This window comes from Pteropus alecto, unplaced genomic scaffold, assembly GCF_000325575.1.
Source record: "Pteropus alecto unplaced genomic scaffold, ASM32557v1 scaffold98, whole genome shotgun sequence".
Classification (NCBI taxonomy): domain Eukaryota; kingdom Metazoa; phylum Chordata; class Mammalia; order Chiroptera; family Pteropodidae; genus Pteropus; species Pteropus alecto.
Window position 1 is genome coordinate 18,154,084 of NW_006443570.1, and position 22,308 is coordinate 18,176,391.

At 31.5% G+C, this 22,308-nt stretch overlaps 1 protein-coding gene across 3 annotated transcripts in view; it reads right to left on the reverse strand.

Moving 5' to 3' along the window:
* The window catches only part of SUZ12 (SUZ12, polycomb repressive complex 2 subunit), a 37,198-nt gene that overhangs the window by 8,525 nt on the left and 6,365 nt on the right, over positions 1 to 22,308 (reverse strand). For 2 of the 3 annotated variants that reach the window (XM_025041571.1, XM_025041569.1), the window contains 6 exons: positions 21,644 to 21,712; positions 13,577 to 13,626; positions 10,312 to 10,397; positions 8,507 to 8,738; positions 7,063 to 7,156; positions 2,907 to 3,012 (listed from right to left, as the gene is read on the reverse strand). In XM_025041571.1, the coding sequence (XP_024897339.1) occupies positions 2,907 to 3,012; positions 7,063 to 7,156; positions 8,507 to 8,738; positions 10,312 to 10,397; positions 13,577 to 13,626; positions 21,644 to 21,712 (637 nt within the window). The remainder of the gene's footprint in view (positions 1 to 2,906; positions 3,013 to 7,062; positions 7,157 to 8,506; positions 8,739 to 10,311; positions 10,398 to 13,576; positions 13,627 to 21,643; positions 21,713 to 22,308) is intronic. The other variant, XM_025041570.1, reaches the window with a different exon arrangement.

Consider the following 22,308-nt stretch of genomic DNA (forward strand, 5'->3'; position numbering starts at 1 on the left):
CCAGATTTTCAGATTTTTCAAAAGAAGTCAGAAATCAAAGTTCTAATGGGAAAACTTGCCATTTTTTATGCTGGCAACCAATTTAAAATGTCTTTAAAAAGAGCAACAACAAAAAACTCTGGTGCCCAAAGCCTCTCAGTTTGCAAACACTTTTAGATGACCAATTAATTTTTTTCTAAATTGAACAGTTATAGCAATTAGTAATTTTTTTTTTTTTTTGCCTTCCCTTAGCTTCACTGATGACTGCCCTTGCTTCTTTTCTTTGTGTTTTGGGACACTGAACCAACCATTTTGGCTTTTCTCCTCTACCTCTCATCATTTATAAGACTACTTACTTACTCTTATTCTCCTTAATTCCCAGCTAACATTTAGCCATCTGCCCCTGTCTCTTACCCATCCCCAATGATATACCTAATTAGGCTAATGATCTCAAACTGGTTCTCCATTCTTTATATCTGAGCTCTAAACCAGTATATCTCTGACCACCTATTGGACATCAACACTTGGATATCAATGTCACCTTGAACTAAAATGTTTAGATGTGAACTTGTTATCTTTTCTTTCCTTCCCAGGTATAATTATTTTTGTTCCTAGCATTATCAACCTTCTAGTGACCCTAAGCTAAAAAATTTCAGAATTACATTTGACTCCTATTTTTTTTTATACAATCACAAAGTATAGATCCTTACTACCTTATTACCACAGTAGCTCAGCTGCTCCGCCTGCTTCTAATTTTTACTTCTCAATCCATGAGATCAAATAATCTTCTCAGACTTTCATATTAGTAGTCCCTTTTATAGAAACATTCAATAGCTCCTATTTATATTACTGCCATACAAGCCTAACTCCTTCTATATTTTTATTATAAATAATCCTCTTAAAACTCTACTTTTACATTGGAATGAGGTAAAAATGTGATCATATAAACTAGTTTTGACACAGTAAGTCCATGTCTAGGAATTTATCTTATAAAAATATTTGCAACGCAAAAAGATACATGTATTAAGTATATTATTTTTGAAAATGTAAAAAACAACCATTCAAGTAGCATTGTTTTAGTAAATTATGGGATATTTATTTAAAAGAACACCATAGAACTTTAAAAAGAAGCAAATCTATATGCTCTGACTTAAAAAGAAGTCCATTTCACATTGCCTCAAATTATTTCTTGGGAAAAATTAACAAGAAATGAAATCTCATCATTTGTAAATAATCACTATTATCATTTATTTTATAAAGTGGGAGTATATACTATTACATAAAAATTAAATATCATAGAAATGTTCCTGTCAAAGTGTTGTCTTTTTTTAATGGCTTTTTTCTAATTTTTTAATTTTCTAATTTTTCACTGTTTAAAAATTTTTGACAAGACCCATTACCTACATCTTTTCAGTTATCAATTACTACCTTGTGGTAAAATTGTAGAAATAGAATTGTTAATGACTATATACGCAACTTAAATTTTTATCCATGTTGCCAGTCTGCCCTCTGGTAAGGTTGTACCAACTTCTTATATTAAAGCACTGAGAGTGTGTCCTCACGTATCCAACTATAAACTGTCAATCTTTTTAATTATTGTCAAACTAGTAGTCAAAAGTAATATCCCTGATTTTGTTTGCATGTCTTTGAATACTAATGAGGTTAAATATATTTTTAAAAGCTTGCTGGCTATCTATATTTGTTGCTTTAAGAACTGCCTGATTGTCCTTTATTTTTCTAATTAGATTGCTTATCTTACTGATTTATAAAACTATGTATTTATATTAGCTTTTTGTATATTAAAAATATTTCCTCAGTCCATCATGTTTTTAAATTTATATTTTAGCAGTATAGAAATGATTCATTTTAGTCATTTTTATTCTATGCTTTCTAGCTGTTGTATCATACTTAGAAGGGCTTTCCTCATAGCAAGATTATATTAACCTTCCCCTACATTTTTTTCTGAAGTTATATATTGTTAATTTTTACATTTACATTTATGAGCTTTCTGATATTTATTAAATCTAAGTTTATTTCCAGATGGCTAGAGACCAGTTCTGTAACAATTCATGAACAAGTCAGTCTTTCTTTCCCACACAGATCTAACACTTATTTTACCATAACTAACTTCCCAAAGTACATGAAGCTATTTCAGGACTATGCTTTAGTGATATGCTTGTCTATTCCTATGCTTACATCATATAATTTAAGTTCTTTTAATTTTATAGTATGTTCTACTATCTGTAAGGCTCTCAGAAAACTTTTCCATAATTTTCCTTAGTATTTTTACATATTGCTGTTAACTTGAGACTAATTTTAAGGCTTAAAAAAAAAATCCTTTTAGAATTTTGCTTGTGATGATACACTGACCAAATATATTTAGAAATACGTGATGTTATTCTGTTGAGTCTGCCTATTCAAGAAATGTATGTATGCCTACTTATTCTTTTAAGTCTCTTAAAAGTTATTTTAAGTATGCTTTACCTAAGTTCTGCAGATTTCTTGATAAATTTATCATTAGTTATCATGTTACCTGCTGTTACTATGAATGGGATTTAAAATTGCAGTTAACATTTATTGAGCACTTATTTTATGCCAGGCACAGTGCTAAAAGTATTTCATTAATTATTTCATTTAATCCATCAAAATTCTACGCCTCGTTTTACAGATGAGAAAACCGAGACCCAAAGCTTAAATAACTTGCCAGATGCCACATAGCTAGGAGTAGATACCTAAACCTGGTCTGGCTCCAAGGACGATGACTTCCATTAAATACTCTGACTAGATAATTTTATTTGTGTTTTCCAAAGTATAAAAACAAAGGACTCTACTTCCAACAACGGATTTGCATTTGGGGAAGAAGAAAACATCAATCAAAAATGGGAGTTCATAACTATAACGTGCTCAACCTTCTAAGCAGTCCATACCTTCCCATCAAGAATAGTCTCCCATGTTGCTCTTTTCTTGCTTATTGGACATTCTTCCATTTCCTGCATGGCTACTTCATACTCCCCATCTAAAAGCTGTAAGCGCCTGTTAGACAAACACATACACTTTAAAGTAACCTATGTATTATTGTAAGTACACAAATTCTACATCTTTAGATTTATACTAAAAAGCATTTATTAAATTTATAAACTAGCTGATATACCCAACAAAATTTTAAGATATACCTACACTTCATTCTTGACAAAAGCAATTTTAATGAGTTGCACTAATAACTATTGTTACTAGTGAATTATTTCACTAATGTAGCTACTCAGATATAACTTTAAATACTTAAAGTATAATATGCCTAAGGTCTCAAAATTTAGTAAGTTTTAAACACTGAGTATAAAGCCAGCACACATGCTTTATACTTTTTAAAATACTTTTTAACGACAGTGTTACAATACTTGCCATAGGGACCACTAAGAATTATGCTTCTGTTATTTTTAACTATTGTAAATATTTGAATTAGAATTCTTGACTTTTATAATTGACCAGTAATATAATTTATGATTATGACTCTAATAACTATAAGATCGTGGGGGCACCTGGCACATATAGGTGCTCAATAAACATTTCATGGATAAATGAAATAACAATTGAATAAAAGAATCAAATTTATACCCATACCCACAGCACAGTTTTAATGTGTATGTACATATATGTGTGTGTGTATATAGTTTATATTATTTTCCATACTTTTAAACACTGGTAACACTACTACCCTACACACCATTCTTCAACCATACTCAAGAATTAACTGTATATAGCAAGAATCTGGCTTCTCTTCATCGGTCTAGAGAGAAATTCTGTTAAATGATAATAGCTAACATTTATTGAGTGCTTACGATGTGCCAGGCACTATTTAAAAAACTTACACAGTTCATTTAATTCTCCCAACAGCTCTATGAAGACACTATTACTCCATTTTTCAGAAGAGAAAAATGAGGTACAGAGAGAGGTTAAGTAACTTGCCTTAAGATGACACAGTAAGTAACCAGAGCTAGCAACTGAATCCGGATAGTCTGTCTTCAAAGACTGACTCTTAACACGAAATGATTTTGAGACTTAAAAATTTTATCTTTATACTGTGCTACTTGAATTTATTCTATTTCAAAAGTACATATATCAGCAAAGCTATTCAACCTAACATTTCAAAAAGCTAATTTTATTACTTGAATAGGTAATATTCATATACTTCTAAATTCATATACTTCTAATTGAAAAGGAACTTCCCTCACATGTTTATATTATATAATATTCTATTTTATGACTGCCTTTGATACATTCAATCCAATTTACTCCTACCTGTAATGTATGAGGAAGCCCTTTTTCCATAGCCTCATCAATAGTGCTTTAACAAGTTTTTTGATCTCTGCTAAACTGGTAAGTGAAAAAAAATAGCCTCTCAGTGTACTTTTATAATCAGATGTCATATCTTTGAATTGTTTAAGAATGGCTTTTTTTGTAAACAATTTTGTTTTATCTCTTGTTCATCTATTGCGCTGAGATTTTTTAAATTTAGTATGATCTTTTTATATTAACATCTATATAGTATGAGTTGAAATTAATTTTCCCAACTTGTCATTTTTATCTCGACTTGGTTTATGTTTTTGCTTACATAAGAAGTTTATTTTGCTCAATATTTCATACTTTTTCTATGGCATTTGAATTTTGGTTATTCTTTAAGGAGACTTTCATTTCTGAGACTATAAAGAGAATTTTCACGTCAAATTCCCCAGATCTTGGCCTGCAAATATTTTTCCTCTACTAAAAGGAACCAAGATTCCTTCAAGAAATGGCCAATTCCAGAAAATAAGGAAAAACAAAAAAATAAATACATTTAAGTCAAAAGGACACAAGAGCCTACTTAAAGGGGCTCCTGCTGACCAAATCTGGGACAATTGGGCATTAAAACGAATGATCACATGAACAGATTAAAGCAGAATGAATAAAAATGGAATATGTTAATCCATACTGATTTTTTTCAAAGGTGAGGGAAGGAATGCTCTTCTTTACAGGAAACTTCTAATAAACGTGGAAGAAATGATAAAAAGTTATTAATTATCATAGGAATAATTTATTCAAGCAAGAATCATCAATGGATGCTAAACTACTGGGTAAAAGGCTATTGGGGGAAAAGGGACATTTACCCAGTTTCATGTATTACTATAGAGATTACAAACTAAATAAAGGGAACAGGTACTGTTACAATGGAGAAACATGGTGAATATCACTTTATCCAAGTGCCCAAACTGAATGTGTCTGTGATGTGCACAAAGAACATGTCACCATGCAGTGTTCCTGCCCCAATGTTTAACCTTAATCTATTCATTAAGGAACCATTAACAAAAGTCGAATTTGAGAGGCATTCTGCATTTAAAAAGTATCACAAAAGGCAAAAAAGCCAAAAAAGCCTGAAGAATACTCCAAATTAAAGGAAACTGAATAGACAAAGCAAATGACAAGTTGCTACAGATCAGTTCTCAATTGGTGGGGGAGAGGGAAACAGCTTTAGGACATTATTGGGGTCAACTGAGGAGAGAGTATTGTATTTGTATAAGTTTAATTTCCTTAACATGATAGGTGTATTATGGTTACGGAGGGCAATGTTCTTGTTCCTTAGGAAATATGTCCTGAAGTGTTAAGGAGAAATGAGTGTCATAATCTAACTTTCAAATGGTTCATCACAAAAAGAAAATACTTACAAATAAATCAAATATGGTAAAATGTTAAAAACTGATGAATCTAGGTGAATAGGCATTAATTACCTGTACTGTTCTTTCAACTTTTTTATAAGTTTGGAGATTTTCGAAATGAGAGAAAATTCTTCCACAGTACTTTTTATCATTAAAAAAGCAGTATTTCTCATGTACAAGGAATATATTAATATATATGTAAAGTACAATATATGTAAGGAATGTTTATATGCAAGGTAATATGTATGTAAAGAATTTTAAAAAGAACACAATGTACCTCCCCATGCTGCTTAAAATAGAACATTTACCAACATCGATGAAGCCCAGTGTGTCACATCCTGATTGCTTCTCCCACAGACACAACCACTATCTCCTAGTACATTTCTGTTGTTTTCCATTTAAATCTGATTCACAAATTTCTTACTTTAAAAAAGATAACATCAATTCTGCCCGTAGTAATATTAAGTGACATAAAGTGATATATGCTAAGACAATATGGTAGCCAAAATCTGTGGTATTATTCCTAACCATCTTTGCCTCCCTATTAAAAGCTTTGTACCTTTCTTTACCTGGTGGCTAATAAGTGATTATATTAAAGCAACAATCTAGTACTTTTTAAAAGAGTACAAGGAATATACTAGTTGCTTTTCTTGGCTTTCTCCTATACCTGACAGTGAACTGTGTTAGCCAACAGTGAGCAGCCTGGACAAGAAATCATGGCATGTTTTAAGTTTCACCTTCAATGCTGTCAAAAAAGAATGCATTTGCTTCCTAGATCTTCTTTCATTGGCACTAAGATGCTTCATTCTCAAATGAAAACTGCCAAGATTATTAATCCAAGTGTTCTTTGCTACACTATGCCAAATGCACAGAGCCATATAATGATGATTACACACAATTTTCTTCCTTAATTCAGTAAATACATAATCTCAAGATTTGCACAGGGCCCACTTCATTCAAGTATCTGCTCAAATATTATCTTCTCAGAGGCCTTCTCTATAAAACCATCATTTATTCTTTTTCTTTACAGTACTCACTACTAAGCGCCATCAGTTAATTTTTTTTTTTTTAGAGGGGGGTTTCCTCCATTAGAAGTTAAGCTCCATGAAGGCAGGGATTTTGTTGCATTCTCACTGCCTAGAACAGTGTACGAGAAAGAGTAGGCACCAGAAAATACTTGTTGAATAAACCATCTTAACTGAGCCATTCAAATAGTTCCTCATCTATGTTTACTGCTTTCTATGTGATAAAAAGAAAAATTCAGTATTCACAAATTTGTTTTTTTCAGTCATAAGAATAAAGAGAAATAAAGGTAAAGAAATATTATCATGTTCTATTTCAGAATAAAAACATATCTAAAAATATTATGGAAGCCTCACTTGTCCATCAATATTACCTGTTTTTATCAAATACTGTCATTTGTGCAACAAATGTCTTTTCCCCATCTTCACGATTTCGTTTTCTTTTGGCTGGAAGTTCTTCATTGACATCTGAATTTAACAAACATGTCTCATGAATCAAATATTCAAGCAAAAATGTCATATTTATGATATGTGGTTCCTTAACATATCACATTTATCCCAAATGAGGTATAAACTACACTTAAGTTACAATACCCAAATTTAACACTTTGATTTTATTTTATTTTTTGGTAATATACATATATATGTATATACATGTATATATGTGTGCGTATATATACATATGTCCTTACTTTGTGACATTCATTGACATTAACCCCACATTTGTGTGAATGTTATCTTTTGTTCAGAATGATCCTGCTAGGCTAGGAGAAAAAAATCCTCTTCATTCATGGTTACTATTCAAGAACTTTAAAGGATACTTCAAGACCCAAAGATTATTTCTTTCAAGGTGCTTCTCCACTGAACTTCACATATACCTATTATGCCCCTCATCATTTTGCTGTAAATACAACTGACTTTTGAGCAACACAGGTTTGAAGTGCTCAGGTCCACTTATACACACCATACAGTTCAAACTCTGTTAAAGGATCAACTGTATTTCTGATGTGTAGTTGGAAACAGAAGATGTGGAGGGCTTAAGTTACACACAGATTTCCAACTGCAGGGAGGCACGTTAGGTATCCCGAACACCTGCATTGTTCAAGGGTCAACTGTATTTATTTTATGTCTATCTCCATATTTAAGGCTGTGAGCCTTTGGAGGATAGGACGGATGTTTTAATCATCTTTGTATCCCCAGCACTTATATGTTGATTGAATGATTACCACAAAGGTGATTCAGAACTAGTGGAACAGATAAGTGATAACCAATCTATTGTATAAGAGTATAATTGTATAATAAAATATTAATGTAGAATCTAAGTGGTGGGAATATAGATGTTCACTATAAAATCCTTTTGACTATTCTGTATGTATGAAATTTTCCAGTGTTGGGGACGGGTGAATTTATTGTTTGCTGAGAGACTAATTTAAAATACCAGTCTTTTCCATCCGGTGTTCAATTTATTTTTTTTCACTACATGAAATGTTTCATCACGTAATAATGAGAACTTTATAAATTAAATACCTCGTATAGCGCAATAGCCAACAGTCTAAGAGCCTGGGCAATCTACCATAAAATTATCTTATTAGACCATCAGAAATTTGCAAAAAAAGGCCATGCGATTAGAACATATGCAATTTATTTCTAGTTCTGCATCATTTTGTTCCTTGGAATGGTAATGCCTTACATTATTAAAATAACTCAAAAATAATACAAAATTATGAACACTATTAAAGATATACTGGTTCGATCACTTTCATTAATCATCTTAACCTCCAATGACAAATCTAGTAAAATTATTAAAATTAAAATTACCAATATTTTCATTGGTTTCTCCATTAATCATTCCATTAAACTCTCTTCTTCCCGGACGAGTCACTCTAAATAGCAATGAGTAAGACTTCACCATATGGCTGTTACTAGGTTCAAATTCATTACTGGAAACTGCAAGGGATGGGAAATTTCCAGGTTTTGTTTGATTGAGGTCGGGATTCAAAGGCACCTGCTTTTTACCTGTAGGAATTTGCCTTGTTGGACAACTTACATCCTGCAAAAATAAAGATTATTAAATTATATTTATTTAGACATATGCAATCATAAGAATTACAATAAAACTTGTAATCACAGCTATATGAAACATGGTAGAGGCCATGATTTGCTATAATTGGTATGCTAAAATTCTAACCGTATTTCTGAAAATTGTTGACAAAGCAAAAAGAAAATTTGGAACAACTATGTTCCAAATATTAACACAAATGAGGGTTTCTATAATATACTGAAAATATTTAGCTGACGGTCATCTGAAAGAGTTTTAAATTAGAAATACGGAATTAAAACCAGGATTAAAATGTTAAACTCACATAAATTAATCTTTTCCCTTAAATTTTCTGTTTAACAAAATAATTGATGAGACCAATGGCAATGAAAAAAGATAATTATAACCCCACTGTAAACAACATTATGAAAGGGGTAATTTGTATATTTAAATGTTTACTAGAGGCAATATTAATCACCTTATGAGTAATGTTCTGTAACTATATAACTAGTTACACTGAAAGAGCACATTTGAAAAAAGATGCCTTAGACATTTATAACAAGAAAATACAGTACATATTTTATGGTAACTTCTTTTTCAAATGAATACATGCTATGATCTAAAAAAAAATTCTATTCTACAAGAGTATAAAATGAGAAATATAAGTCTCCCCCATGCTCCAAGTCTTACATTCCAGAGATGACTAATATTAACATATCCTCCCAAGAAAATGTTTATTATTATTTTTTGAAACACAGAAAGGATCATACTATAAATATATTCACATATTTTTGCCTAAATAAAAAAATATATTGAAGAATTTTCACATCACTGCTTGTCATGTGCACAACAGGGCTGGGTAGGTATGGAGAGTGGTATTTCTCAACTTTAAAGTTTTTAATATATACTTACTCTGTCTCCTGTCATCTTAGTCCACTACATAACAATGCACTTGCACAGCTTTCCAACCCTGTATCACCTTACTACAATTTTGAAAGAACATCAGAAACAGGAACTTCATATAAGTCATTCCTACTCTTGAAATACCCAAGGACTTAAGGCTGCTAAAAGTGTCTGCTGGCTCTGGTGAGTTACCTAGCAAATTTAACCATTATAACATTTCTATGATGATATGATCTTATAATAAAAACTTGAAGCAATGTATTACCAAGTTAATGGCTGGGAATGCTGGCAACAGAATTTCTCTGCCTCAGAGTAGCATTACAAAAGGTAATCCTTTTGGGAAAAACTCTTTTAGCCCTTATTTAAAATTTTAATTGGTAAACATAGCTAAAAAATAAGCTAAGAGACTGTGTGGTAGGGAAGTAACTGAATTTATGTCTTAAGATGCTAAAAGACAGCTTCTTCCCATCATTGTCAGACTCCTATAGGAGAAAGTTTTACACATATACCTATAGCCAGATTAGAAAAATAAAAGATATGGAAGGTTGGCAAAGAGGTTATCAATTTTACAATTCAGGCATCAATATAGTCAAAAGCTTTCAAGGTTTAAAAGTATATACACATGAACATATTCAGTTTAAAAAATTATTTTACTTAATCTACCAATATAATTTTATGTTACCTTTCTTTTTTTGTGGCAAACTTTCACAAGCAGGACTTCCAAGGTAACAGAATTTTGTTCATTTTCTGAGTTTTGTGATGGCTTATCTAAATAGAAAATAAAAATGTATTTTTTAAAATGTATTTTTAAAAACGGAAATACAGTACTCATTTTCCTAAGCCTAGAAATTTCAAACAAAAAGACTTCCTATAATGAAGACTTTTCAGAAGTTTATCCATTCTTTCTCCCCAAAATCAGTTTCAAATTTGCATCAAACTCTTAAAAAAGCCTTTACATATTACATATAAAGTCATTTAAATAAAACTTTCATAAGACAATTATAATTACTTTCATATATACTGTGATCTTTTGAATCAAATAATGGCTCAATTGTTTTAATTAAAACAAAAAATTTACTGATTACTTCTGCTATAAACATTTAACAATTATGACAATAAAAGAATATAATAAACAGCACTTCTCTGTATTTGTCAAAATGGTATTTGTCAAGTGTTTTTAGTTCAGGAGAGACAACCACACACAAAATAAACATTTTTCATTTTTTCTTCTCCCAATATCTACTATTTAAAAATTACTTAGTTTAAGATGTATTTAAACTAGTGACCATTATACGTTTCACTTTGAGTGCACAGATGTTAAACTAAAAAATCTTTAATTTGACCAGGACTCATGACCAAAGGATTAAAAAAGCAGATTTCAAAAACACTAAATACCATAAAAGTTATATAAGCATCATATTATTTCATAAGACAGCTATTTTTTGACCTTTTCCCCAGAATTTCTCTAAAGCCTAAATGGAATAGCAAAAATGATATTATTTACTACCTAGAGGAATCTCTTGGTTTACTAAGTACAGGTATTTTAATTTTAAATAATAACCTATATTCTCTTTATCAATTAACAAATGCTTTTGCAAATTAAGGTTCTAGAGTACTTACTTGTCTATAACTTACTGTTTTTAAATACCAAAGGCATTAATAGTTCAAACTTTAAATAGTTATTCATTCAAGTTTCAATAACATGTAGAAATATTATAATAGATGAATCCATAAACATATAGTTTTTGTTATGAGATTTAGGACATGTTTTCCTACTTAAAAAGATTTTTCTTATGCAGAGTATATGCACAAAATGCTTCTGAATTAGCCTCTTTGAAAGTTATATCCAGGATAAAAAAACTTTAATAAAGCAAAAAATAGTCCAATTTCTAATATGATTAACAAAAATACACTCCAATAAATACTCACCATGAAAATAGTACCCTAATAATCTTTGTGTATTCAGTTTAAGCAGTTTCAAGTAGGAATTGCTAAACAAAAGTCTTCATTTAAAAACAAAAGAAAAAAATAATCAGAGTTTAGGGATCCTGATGTTGTTTTTCTATCTTGGTTTCTAAAAAATGTTATTTAAAAAAAAAAACCAAAATCCTACAAATAAACCTTAAATATCTGACAAGAAAGATGCAATATATCTGCTTCTTCCCAACTTTCATTAATTTGATTATAATGGGAAATTATTTCCTAGAAACAAGTATCAACAGTTTACTTTCATTTACTTCAGTAGCATCAAGCAAAAATAAAAACTTCCAAGTGAATTAAAGCAATTTTTGAACTTTACATATTTTGTCATGTGACAGGAAAGTTTTATCAAACTACTTCCCAATTAATTTCAACTAATTAATTCAAGTAAAATTAATTCAATTAAATATTAACTAACCAAATAATATTAGTAATTATTCAATTAATAATATCCATTACTAATTCCAATGAGGTATAATTTGTTTTATATAGTCTCTGAAGACAAAGGGCTAATGAATCTATAAAACTCAAATGATAAGCTTCTAAAAGAGTCCAGGTACTTTAGAAATACCACAGAAAACCAAATAATGACAAATAATTAAAAATAAAGACTCAACAAGATAATTATAAATGATATAGACAAAAAGATTAAAATGCTACTTGATACTTCTATATAAAAAATGGACCAGATATAAGGCAAAACTAGAAGTTATACTAGCTGCTAACAGAGATATGACTAGAGTTCAAATTTCTCATGTAAAAAAGCTGAGTTATCAAACTGTTCTAATAAAACCATTTTGTGTATTATTAAACTTTGTTTCTTACTAAATACCAAAGATGACCAACTTGATGTGTTTCTTATAAAAGTTTCATTCCATTGGATGATAATTAATGATATACACATACAAATTTAAGATGGACAAGCCAAGACATTTTATTCATTTTGAAAAACCAATTGAAACTTAACCCACATGTTTTCGTTTTTTTTACTGAAGTAAACATGTATGCAATTTTCTTTGTATAATATCTAGCATATTGATATATCCCACTGGTTGTTTCAGTTGTTTTATTACTGTATTTTAAAATATGTACATATATATATATAATAACAGCAATTGCAAATGTTTATGCAGAAAAGATTCTTCTACTCAAGAGATCTTGACCTATTCTAGGTTCTAAGGCAATTAATTAATTAAAATTTTCATCTTCAGTCTTCATAAAGTTCAAAAACCATTAGAAATTAAAAAGTGTCAAAATCTAAGAAATTTAATTTTACAAAAAGATTCTTCCATTATTTTCTACTTATAATCTCTGGAAAAATGATGGCTCTGAGTTGGGTAACATAATATTTTATAGCTTTAAGAGTAATAGTTACAGCCCTAAAAAGTATGGTTTAGAGATAAGAGCTGGAGTTCCCTATAGGTATGAGCCACATGAAACTAACATTTACATTCAAGAATCATCGCAGCATTAACTTAACAATTTCAAAATCTACTTATAATTTAAATGGAAAGCAATAAGACTGAGCTATGAACAAGATCTTATGTATACAGTCTATCTACAATTTTTAAAAGTTTTTAAGGCAGTTTCTTAAAATTTGTTCCTTAGAAAATCTACTTCTGAGTTATCTTGGTGCTTTATTAAAATGCAAACTCCTAAGCTCCACCAAAACCCTACTAGATTTGAGTCTTTGTAGGGTCCAGGTGTATGTTTTTTAAACAAAATGTCAGAATGTTTCCACACACACTAAAATTTAAGAACCACTACTTTTAAAGAGTTGCAAGTTACATCCCTGTACATTCCATCACTGAGGACATAAAGCAACACTGGAAATTGTTGGAGGTCAACTAATGAGAATTTAAAGAATCAACATCTTTTCCATTAAATGTTATACACAAAAAATTTATTTTACATTCACAAGGTATTTTGCTGCTAAGATGCCAATATGTTTACTTTCAAGTACATACCATTTTTGTGGAAGAAACCAGTAAAGGTAAGCTGCAGGTGAGCTGACAAGCTAAACGAAACAAACAAAAGATTTCATCACTTTAATGCTCTATAATCAAAAGAGCCTAGACTTTAAAATATAATATTGCAATCAAAGCTACTTCAGGTAGTTTATAAATAATTGATTTTTTTATTAACTCTACTGAGCCCAACTCCATGCTTTTCCTGTTAAGTCGGACATCCAAAACGGTGTCTACACACATTAAAAAACAAAAAAACACAACACACAAAAATAAAAACATCAAAGGAGTAAGGCAGATAAAAACAGACCACCAAAAGAGAGGCAAGATAATATACTGTGCTTTAGTGTTGTACCAATAAAATGGGAATAAGGTTCCCTTCGCACCCCTCAAAAAATTTTTGAAAAGCGTAGCTAAATCCATGTAAAGGTGTAAAGGTGAATATTTTAAAGCTATGGAAATTCAACCTTCTAACAAATGACACAGAACCATCAATTTCTATTTCAATCAAGGATGACAAATATGCTATAGATTTGTAATCTACTGTTTCAACATGTCATTTTTCACTTTTAGTTTTAGAAGCAATAGAAAAGGAAAAGGAAGCATAAATTATAGTGATCCTTTTTGTTTGGGAAATATCTATTTACAATGGAAAAACTAGTAAGATGAGATAAACAGAAATAGCAACAGGCTTATGTAGTACCTTGAAACTGCAAAAGAGAACAATTTATTTGTTGATCAGGAGCCGTTCATAACTTTCCAGAACATAGTTTCTGTCTTGTGATAGACACCAGATTATATAGGCTATAAAGACCAGATACTGGGGAAAGAGAAGCAGTATTGATCCCTTACTCAAGAAATTTACTAGTATAAAAAAATGAAAGTAAATAGTAGTTAAAGAGCATTAAGAATCCATAAAGGATATGTTTTTGATTTTTTTTTTTTTGTAAAAACAGTGACAATCTAGGCATTCTTATAATCAGAGAGGAAGAGTTACAGAAAGATATTGAGACAAGAAAGTATTAATGAGTGAGTAATGACTGGAAATGAGGATATTTTATAAAGAGATTTGCCTGGGACTCCTCTTTTTCTTAGAGAAACGAGGGGTGAAGATGTGAGGATGTCTCTATGTTCTCAGTGAGGTAAGCCATAAAACTATATGCTGAAAAACTATAGGACAAGGGTCTCAAAGGGCATTTCTAGAACAGTAGTAAGAAAAGTATGCTAGGATAGCACTGGAGGATAAAATGACTATGGAAGAGAAGTGTAAAGGTCTAAGCATAATTAGAAAGCAAAAATATGAGGGAAAAACTAAGAATAACAATTATAACTTAAGTATAGCAAAATAAGAAAGGTATACAATGGCATTCTTGAAAACAGGTAATTCATAAATTTTACTCACTTTCTGAAATAAATCAGATAAATTTTAAAAACACATGGGGAGGGGAGGGCGACTATAAAGAGGTATGAGTAACTGTAGTGGTTGTTACTTGACTGTATTTGTCAAAACACTCAACTATATACCAAAGAGTAAATTTTACTGCATATAATTCATACCTTTAAAAAAAAAATACATTAAAAGAACTGACCGTAAAGAAGCCCAAGGAATTTTTCAAAGTGATGGAAATGTTCTATTTTAATTGTGATTATGGTTATGCAAGTGTATATACTTGTCAAAACTGAAACTATATACTTAAGGTGAATATATTTTATTGAATATTAATTATACACAGTTTATTTTTCTCAAGTATATCTGCCATTTACAAAATCTACTTGCCATTTTACTAAAAGACAACTAGCATTTCCTATAAAATTAGTTCCATAAATGTCGCCTTCAAAGTAGAATTAGCAAAACTCCAAAACATCACTGAAAGACAGGAATATTCTACAATTTCCACATGTTAGACGATGATACATTGATTGGTCTCAACTAACCCATTCTATTCTTAGTTGCTTCGAGTAAACCTACATACTAAAGCCAGGTTAATTTTCTTAAAAATACATTCCTCCGAATTTTCTAATGAGTCCCCAACTGCCAAATCTTTTGTCTAAATGCTGTCTATAATAAGGCTCCCATTTCTACCTCCACTAAAGCCTTATATAGGAAAATAGAATGATAAAATTGAGACAGAAAATCCATGTTTGAATGCTGGCTCCAGATACCAGCTGTGACCTGATATCTATAAAATGAGAAAATGACCTCTCAAGGTGGTGAGGCTTGCATAAAACTCATCAAAAGTACCATATTCTATGAAGAACCCATCCCCAACCATTCCAAAACTTAATGATCAGAGATTAACTTCCTTTACAAACACTTGTATTTACCACTTTTTTTCAAACAGGTTCTCTTTCAACAATCATTTTATTATTGGTGTCCCTAGCACCTAGCAGTGTCTTACAGAAACAGAAAGGCACTTAAAAATGCTTTTCATGAGGATAATGATGTCTTCCTCGAGTAATAAGATTGAAAGTTAGGAATCATGACTCATTACCTATAGTACTTACAGTATTATTTACATTGTTTTTATAGGAAATGTGGTTCTAACTTCCAAGTTTGCAATACTAGAAACATCTTGCATTGATCTACCCCAGAGAATATTTTAAATTAGTGTTACTCAATATGTACGAGGCCACTGGGAAAACTTACCATTCCATAAGGCAAAAAATTAAGAATAAGACTTTACTAAAGATTTAAAATTAAAAACAAACAGAAAGGTCCTTCATCATAACAGGTCTGAGACAGTTTTAAATTGTGCATTATAAGTTAAATGACAGGAAGCACATTTAAACATCATCATAACATTGTTTCTTTGAGAAAAGAGATTCCAAATTTCAATTAACTTAAAAAATAACTCTGGAAATGTAATTTGCTAGGCACGTTTTCTCTTCCTCCTCCTCCTCCTAAAAGTAAACACTCTGATATTACCTAGAATAAAATGTAACAATGAGGCATAGTTGATGCCTTCCACGGGTGGTTTCATCCAAGGAAAAAGGCTAGTTTTCTTCCCCTTCCTGATCTATCCTCTTCCCTTTCTTTTGGCTACTGTATCTACCTCTCAATTGGGTAAGCTAGATCACAAGAGAAGGAAAAGAAACATAAGAAATTGGTTGGGCCTATTTGGTTTTAGGCTGTACAGGATCTAACTCAGAAGATCAATATAAGATATCAGATAAGGAATTGGTTCATCTTTGTGATGTGTTCCCTATCCTTATCTTCTGAGGAAGCCAGCAATATGGCAACAGGAAACTAAATGGGAAACTTGAAATTCTGGGATAAGATTCTAAGCACAAACATCTGACAATTCTAAAGCACTCTGTAGAATGAGATTAAGTAAATTTAAATTCATAAGGGATTAAGATTTTGAGATGGGATTCATATAGGGAAACTAAAATTTTAAGAATAGTCAGATCCCACAGAGGAACCAAAGTTTTCATTCTGGAAAGAGACCAAGGTTAGTGCCTCTAGTTTGTATACATTAATCTGATAATGGCAAGTATAAGGCTTCATTTCGAGAGTCAAGACTGTTATTACCTCAAACAGGACAAGTTTGATGATAAGTTATTTGGCATCTTACATTGTTATTTTAGTTACCCAACTTTTCTTACACATTTAATGCTATGATATATAAAGCTGAGGACTATACTAAGCCCACTATTCTGGAATCGAGTGTCTCTTTTGAGGTTCAGTCTCAAGGAAAGGGAACTCTTTGTAGTGAGAAGATAAAGTTGAATGAGGGGAGGGAATCTATTAAATATAAATGAATCACCTTCCTAAAGGAATGTAGCCAAAACTTAAAGGAATTATTGTCAACCCCAAGATCATACAAGAAAAGACATTTTTAAAATTTGTTCTTAAACACTTAGATTTTAAGAATCAGATATGCTTGGTGGTGACTGATAAGGCACCTTCAGGAGTAGATATGTAAAAAGAAATTCTTGTCCCAGGTTCTAAAAAAGGAACAACTAAAACTCAAGTGTGAAGATACTGATTTGAAAATAACTTCAAAATGTACAGTCAAGATAGGATTGTTAAAAAAAGAATAAAGAAGGAAAATATCAGATCTTATTAACGGTGGGAAAAACACAATCAACTTAAGCAGCCTGAAGTTTTCAAAACGCAGTTATAACTATAAAAGAGAAGGGTAGGGAAGTGCCATTAATGTGTCATATCTATTTAAAATAATTTATGGTGTTCTTAGGATAAAGACCAACATCCTTAAATAGCCTACAAGGCTCTGCATTATCTGGCCAAGGCCATCTGCTCTAGCCTCATCTAATGCCACTCTCCCTGTCAGCTACTCTGGCCTCAAATGACACATGTATAATTTTCCCTTTATCTAGAATCAGCTATCTCACCCTCTCGCCCCATTTTACTCCTATATTATCTTTCAAATCTCAGCTCATTTCTTCAGGGAAGCCCTCCCTCACCATCACTATTCCCAAATTCAGTATCTCAAACAAGAGCTGGTTTCCTGCTTTGTACATTCGGTTTCCTTATACTTTTCTTTCCCAGCACTTATTCTATGATTATATTTATTATACAATTATGTCTTTTCCCCTTAAATGCCAATAAACTCCATAAAGGCTGGGTTTTCATCTGTTTTGCTCACCATTATATGCCCTCGGACTTAAGTATAGTGTCTGGAACATGGTATACTAAGTAAATGGAAATCCCAGAAAAGCAGATCCAGGATTTGTTATAGAACAAAAGAAAATGCTTAGAAAAGATTATTAATTCAAAAGCTTAGGTTGTAATAACAACAAAAAAGTGATGAAAGGCACTATTCCTTATTAACCTACTAAAAAACACAGGCTTGAAATACCCCTACTAAAAGTTCTAGTTCAGGTATCTGTTAAGGGGATTTCTCCAGCTACTAACAGTGGATCAGTAAAGAAAGATGATAAAGGGAGAGAGAGAGGGGATGTTCTGCTTCTCATTTGGCCCGAGGAAATACTTTGGGAAGCAACGCCAATTTAGAAATCTTTTCATGCTGACCTTTCATTTAGTGGAGACGCACTAGAAGTCAAGAAATATGACTAGTAATTCCAAAACTGGTAAGATTAATAGCACAAGAGGCCCTTGGGATCCTGCTGGGGTAGAATGCTACAGAAAGACCAGAAATTTATTCCAATAAGGTATAGTGCTTGGTCAAAACCCAAAATAAATTAAAAACCCACAATAAATTAGACTGCCAGAAACAAGAGTTGGAGAGGATATAAGGCATATTAGACATTCTTAAAAGAAAAAAGATATTTTAAATATATATAATCACATCAAAAAAATGAGAAACATCAAAAAAAGAAACTGGAGACTAGAGGTTAGACCACTATGAGTTTCTAAAATTTGCTCACTGGAGTTTTCAGAAGCCATTCTTCAAGAAATAATCTTTCACGGATGGTAGGCTTTTTTATTGAATTTCAAGGTTACAAATGACAATTCTGGTCTATTGTCATGAATTGACTGACACCTTAAAGTAAAAATCATGAAGTATCCTGATTTTCTTTTTTCTATCAGCTCCTTCCCCTAATAAGTTTCTGCCATTATCTGTGGTTAATAAGACAACTGTATATCTGGACTATAAACTACATAAAAATTCTGGAACACAAACTTCATTTTGCACAGATAATGCTGTGAATTTGGTTTGGTTTATAAGTCACTACAAATGTCATAAATAGGTCAGGCATTTGATTATTCTAACTTGTGGGCTGTAGTACTATATATTTTTGTGTATACTGATAGTCCCTTGGAACTTTGGAGCTTTTCTGTGTATCTTGATATTCCTCTAGAACTTCAGAGTATGAAATACATTGGTTTTGAGAGTGGAGCTATTACAATTTTGGAAGTGCTAAAAGAACATGAGTTCAAATAGAAGATTCCCAGACTATAACTTAAACGGATCCAGGATCCAATTAAACTAAACAAGATTTCTAAATCTGAGATGGTACAGAATAAAAATATAGATATAAAAGATACTTTTTTTGTATATGACTTAACATTTTAAATTCTACTAATTAATGTCATGGAACAACAAAGATTTATTTTGTTCTCTTGTAAGATAATTTGACTAGAGATTTTACAAGCAAAATTTTATAGTGCTGGCATTACATACTGGTGTCTAGGAAACTTCTTATGTGATAAGTTTAGAAGAACAACAGGATTATGTCTAATTTGACATGAGAAATACACTGAAGTCATTTAATAATATAAGGCCTTGCAGGTAAACTTAAAATGAAGCAATTCCTCAATGCATTTTAGTGACTCTGGGAGCAACAGTCAGACATTCATAAAGATCTTGGGGGGTTGAAAAGGCCAACTCACTGGTCCCAGCAGGATCCTAAAGACTGAAAAAGTTGTTTTTCAAAATTATGAGCAGGAATTCTATGCAAACCTCTGATGTTACTATGAGTTGGTTAACAACACCTGTTACAGTACTGGCCTAATTGTTGAACCCACTGGGTCAAAAGAAACAAAATTATTGGGTAAGTGATTATTCAGAGAGAACTGACCAGTATATTCTATCTCCCTCACAATACACACTCTAAGGTAAGCTCTATAATACTTATCAAAGCCAATGTCACAATGAGACAGTAGTAGGGTTTAGCAATGATGAAGGTAGAACCTTGATAGGAAAGATGAAGAAAAGAGTTTTCTTCTTCTTGGTTCATTCTTCCTTCTCACATGAACCCTGAAAGACCTGGAGGGCAAACTATTAAGGTGTTAAGGAGACAAGAAGCAAGGAGGTCAGGTCAGATCAGGCTCTGAATGTAACTTATACTTTAAGTGAAAAAGGCCTTGAGGATCCCAAGAGCTTTGTCCAGGGTAGGTAACCAGATAAAAATCTGGAATAGGAATTCAAGCAAATTAATAGAGTATGCATGCACTGGGAATATTCTCAGTCCTATATTGTAAGGTACTCTCTGGGCAGTAACAGATAAAGATTTGGGATCTTAGCTTCTAGAACGGACTACCAAAGTTTATTTTCAAATCAAGATTGCCTAGATATGGAAATTGAAATCACACTTTGGTCCTCTAAGACTGTAAGATATAAAATTAAAAATGTGATTTTATAATTTAAGTAACAAAATAACCGAATCAAAAGCCCAACTTTAAACATAAGCAACTGCAAAAACATCTTATACAATCCATGAAAATGAGAAACCATATACAAAGCATCATTACATCAGTATATATCCCATCTAAATTGTTAAGATTGGTTAAGTTTCCTCTGAAAATTTCAAGAGAAAAAGAAAAATCCATTGGGGCAATTTTTCAACTCTATTTTTTTTTAAAAAAGCTAGTATTTTTAGTTTTGCATTCTCCCTAAAAGTAGTCAATGAATTAAATAAATACCACCCAAGTTCTTGTTTCTCTTTAGAATAGTATTCAGCTTCCTTTAGTTTACATATCAAAGAATAAACAGAAGCATACTGTCTAGCCTAGGCAGATATTAGGCTAGTCAGATATTTAGGAATTAGTTGTGGGTATCACATTTGAAAACATACAGTAAGTAGATTCTGTCCAAAGGGTCAAGTTTATGAAACTATCTTGTGATAAACGTATTTTAAATATAAAATACAGAATATTTTGCCTGAAAGATATAAATAAGGGGAAGGGCAAAATGGAAAAAAAAAAAAAGAGAGCTTTTCTCATATTTGAAGAGATGTGATGCTATGAAACACCTGGCATAGCACCTAACATATCATAAGAATACCATGAATACAAGTCTCCATTCCTCCTTAGATGAGATAGTAAGATTAATACCAACTGCAGAAGTTACAGAAATTCAGATTCAAAATGCAAGAAACTGTTAATAATGAATACATCTGCCTTAGAAAACAGTGAGTTCCCAGCATTGGAGGTATTCAAGATGACAGTTAAGATTCTCTGCCAGGGATGGTATAAAGGAAGTAATTTCTGGTTTGTGTGAGTTTGGACCAACTGACATCTAAGATTCCTTCTAACTCCTTATAATAGTGAGGTGATCATTAGGGAAATGATCACTATCATTTTTTTCCTCTTTCCTCAAGTATGTCACTTAATATAAACTGATTGACAGGTTATCTTACCTATGAGATTCTTGCTCTCCTTTCATTTTCTCTACTTTTGATAACATATCATCAACTTTAAATGTTTTCCTGGAAGAAACAGATAAACAAAATAATCACTTCTCAACTGGGAAAAACAAACAGATTACACTTTATTGTCACTATAATAGGCAAGTTGGAAATCTGATTTTTTATTATTTTTAATTAGATAAATTATGGATGGTTAGCCATAACAATGAATACTATTGAGACAGTGTATGTTATAATCCAGCAGACAAGCCTTCAAGTCCCATCTTAAAAGGTTCTCCATGAAACCTTTTGTAATTATTCCCAAACCAGAATGATTTCTCCTTACCTATGGCACTTAGTTTATATTTATTTTAATATTTACTTTCCTAAATATTACTTGCATAAATATTTCATTTCTCCTGCTATCTTATGAAGGGCAGGGATTGCTTTTCTTCAGGAAAAGCCATATAGTACTTGGAACAGTGCCTTATACTTAGTAGATACCCAAGCATCTGCTGGACTGAGCCAAACAAATGCAAATTATGTATATTTTGAAATATTCATACTTTTATTAAGTAACCTGACAAATATGCTAGCATTATCACATAAAAATGAATATTCTACAAAACATATCTAAAATTAACAAAACATCCTCAAAAATTATCAGCAATGAGTAA